At 57.3% G+C, this 3,389-nt stretch overlaps 1 protein-coding gene across 1 annotated transcript in view; it reads left to right on the top strand.

The window, feature by feature from the left end:
* SETD1B (SET domain containing 1B) overlaps positions 1 to 3,389 on the top strand; it is a 48,150-nt gene that overhangs the window by 13,367 nt on the left and 31,394 nt on the right. The window contains 3 exon segments of the mRNA XM_015567264.1: positions 2,340 to 2,468; positions 2,470 to 2,961; positions 3,341 to 3,387. Of these exon segments, the coding sequence (XP_015422750.1) occupies positions 2,340 to 2,468; positions 2,470 to 2,961; positions 3,341 to 3,387 (668 nt within the window).

Genomic DNA, 3,389 nt, shown 5'->3' with positions numbered 1-3,389 from the left:
AGAGAGGAGAATAGAGAGGACCTAGCTAAAGCCAGGGCCTTTAGCTGCTGCTGCCATAGATTTGCTATTCCTCTCCACCCCCACCTCCCATCCCCTATTTTCCTTGGAGGCCTTCCTCGCCTATAGGCGGACCTTACAGTCTGCACAGACCCCGTCCCCTCAGCCTTCAGACGCACTCCCAGGCTTGCAACTTACAAAAGGTTCCGTCTCAGCCAGGTTCATCCGGGGCAGCTGGGGCAGCTTCTCGCCTCTTGTCCTGACAAGAGCCTGGGGGTGGCCCGGCCTTTTTCTCCCCACCCCCGCCTGCCTTCTTGCTGCACCTCTACCGTGCAACCCCAGGCCGCCCCCTGCATCCCCGTGTACACTGGCCCGTGCCCGTTTTAGAGCGGGGTCATCCTCGACCCCACTCCCCTGTTCACCAGGGGTGGCTACCAGGTCCCCGGAACCAGCAGCAGCCCCCGCTCTGGGCGGTCCTGGCTTGAGCCCTGGCCGATTATGACTGGCTCTGCCCCTTGGGCCAGTGGCTTTCGACTCCCTGGCGTGTCTCCTCACCTGTCAGGAGGGGCTGCAGTAGAGCCCGCATCCCGAGGTTACGGCGCGGGTAGGAAATGGGACGCGTGTGTTCACTGCAGCGCCACTTACAATCGCCAGGGTTTGGAAGCAGCCCGAGTGTCCGTCAGTGATGAGAGGATACAAAAAGCTGTGGTGCGTTTACTCTACTTGCCTGTAAAAAAAGAAGGAAACCTTTGCAACAGCGTGGCTGGGCCTGGAGAGTATTATGCTAAGTGACATAAGCCAGTCAGAGAAAGACAAGCACCATGTGATTCACTTATACGTGGAATCTAATGAATAAACAAAATAGAAACAAACTCATAGATACAGAGAACAGACTGACAGATGTCAGAGGGGAGTTGGGGGGCTGTGTGACAAAGGTGAAGGGATTAAGCAAAAAAAAAACCCCAAAACCCCAAACTCAGACACAGATGACAGCATGGTGATTACCAGAGGGAAAGGGGTGAGACTTGCCTTGGGGTGGTGAGAACACAGCATAGCATACAGATGGTGTGTTATAGAACTGTACACCTGAAACCTATATAACTTTATTATCCAGTGTTACCCCAATACATTCCATTTACAAAACAAAGTGAAAAAAGAAATGACACTCAGCCCCACACTGGCCCATACTAAGTGTGCAGTCATGAGAGACGATGAAAAGAGTAATTAAGGAAAAATAAAGACTTACCTCCTATTTATGCACCCTTAGTGCTGTTAACACCCCCCCCCCCTTCAACTGTCACCTTCTCCACCGCTTTCTCTGCCACAGCGAGGGCAGTGGGCTGACCGGGAGCCCAGGCTGGGGAGCCACTTCCCCCCCCCCCATCACATGTCACCTTCTCCACCGCTTTCTCTGCCACAGCGAGGGCAGTGGGCTGACCGGGAGCCCAGGCTGGGGAGCCACTTCTGTTTCAAATCCTGGCTCCGCCTCTTGCTGGCTGTGTGGCTTTGGGCAAGTTACTGAAGCTCTCTGTGTCCCCATTTCTAACTCAGTGAAAGGGGAGATCGCAGACCTGCTGTGTAGGGTTGACTGAGTGAATGTATGTGAAGTGCTCAGAAAGGTGCCTGGCACGCGGGGAGAGCTGCAGAGGCATTAGTTAGTAGTATCTTCTCTGAATACAAATTGAAACAGAAGCTCTCAAACTGAAACAGAGTCTGTTTTCCTCTTCTCACCGCATCTCCCTCCCGGCTTCCTTTTCCTCCAGGACAGACTGCATATTCACATCTTCATCCTGATCCCCTTCTGCCTCTTCCAGCTAGGACAGCGGTTCTCAACCTGTGGGTCGCCACCCCTTTGGGGGTCGAACGACCCTTTCACAGGGGTCGCCTAAGACCATCGGGAAACACACATATAATTACATATTGTTTTTGTGATTAATCTCTGTGCTTTAATTATGTTCAGTTTGTAACAATGAAATGGGTGTCACCACAACATGAGGAACTGTTAGAGGGTCGCGGCATTAGGAAGGTAGAGAACCACTGCTCTAGAAGTCCAGCTCTGTGAGTGCAAGGATTTTGTCTTGTTTGCTGCTGTGTTGCCAGCACCCAGGACAGTGCTGAGTAAATGTTTGTGAAATGACTGAGTCCTCATGATAACCCCATGAGGCAGGTACTATGAAGCCCATTATGCAGATGGGGAGACTGAGGCTTAGAGAGGTGAAGTGACTGGCTAGGGCCACATGGCTGGAGGCCTCTCCTCCAACTTGCCGATGTTTGGAAGGGGGCTCTGGGACTGGCTTGGCATCCCAGGCTCACGCTCACTGCTGTCTCCCTTGTCTCCGCAGGGCCAGCAGTCCTCCGGTGAGGACATGGAAATCTCAGATGACGAGATGCCCTCAGCCCCCATCACCAGCGCCGACTGTCCCAAGCCCATGGTGGTGGCCCCAGGCTCGGCGGCTGTGGGAGGCCCCTCTGTGCTCCCCGCCCATCCTGCCACCTCTGCCACCCTTCCCGCCCGGGCTGTTCCCCGTGATGCAGGTGGACATGAGCCACGTGCTGGGCGGCCAGTGGGGCGGCATGCCCATGTCCTTCCAGATGCAAACTCAGATGCTGAGCCGTCTGATGACCGGTCACGGCGCCTGCCCCTACCCCCCCTTCATGGCTGCTGCGGCGGGGCTGCAGTTTGTCAACCTGCCCCCCTACCGGAACCCCTTCTCCCTGGGCAACGCGGGCCCGGGGCGTGGGCAGCCCTGGCCACCCCTGCCCAAGTTCGACCCATCAGTGCCGCCACCAGGCTACATGCCACGCCAGGAGGACCCCCACAAGGCCACCGTGGACGGCGTCCTGCTGGTGGTGCTCAAGGAGCTGAAGGCCATCATGAAGCGCGACCTGAACCGCAAGATGGTGGAGGTGGTGGCCTTCCGGGCCTTCGACGAGTGGTGGGACAAGAAGGAGCGGATGGCGAAGGTGAGTGGGCAGTGCCTCGCCAGCGCCCTCTCTTCTCCCAAGACACACGACGGGGAACACTGCTGTGCCCTCAGAACAGGCCAGCACGAATGTCGTTTGTGAAACGTGTGTGTCAGTGACACCGATGTTTGTGGGGAATCGCAATCCCCGAGTGGGAGGCCACGGGCCTGGCGTAGGAAGCTGGAGGAGGCCACTCGCCGGGGAGGAAATCGAGGTTCGGTGAGGCAGAGAATACGGGTGTCCCGAGTGGTGGCACGGAGGCAGGGAGCGGCCGGTCGCCCTGCGGCTGTCGACACTGGCAGAAGGCAGGCTGCTTGGGGGCCACCCAGGGCGTCGCCGGCAGCGCCCTAATCACGGCAACTCGCCTCTCGCACCCCAGGCCTCGCTGACCCCGGTGAAGTCGGGCGAGCACAAGGACGAGGACCGCC

The sequence above is a fragment of the Myotis davidii genome, unplaced genomic scaffold (assembly GCF_000327345.1).
Source record: "Myotis davidii unplaced genomic scaffold, ASM32734v1 scaffold223, whole genome shotgun sequence".
Lineage (NCBI taxonomy): Eukaryota > Metazoa > Chordata > Mammalia > Chiroptera > Vespertilionidae > Myotis > Myotis davidii.
The sequence above is the reverse complement of the archived record's forward strand: the minus strand, read 5'-3'. Positions and strand labels throughout refer to the sequence as shown.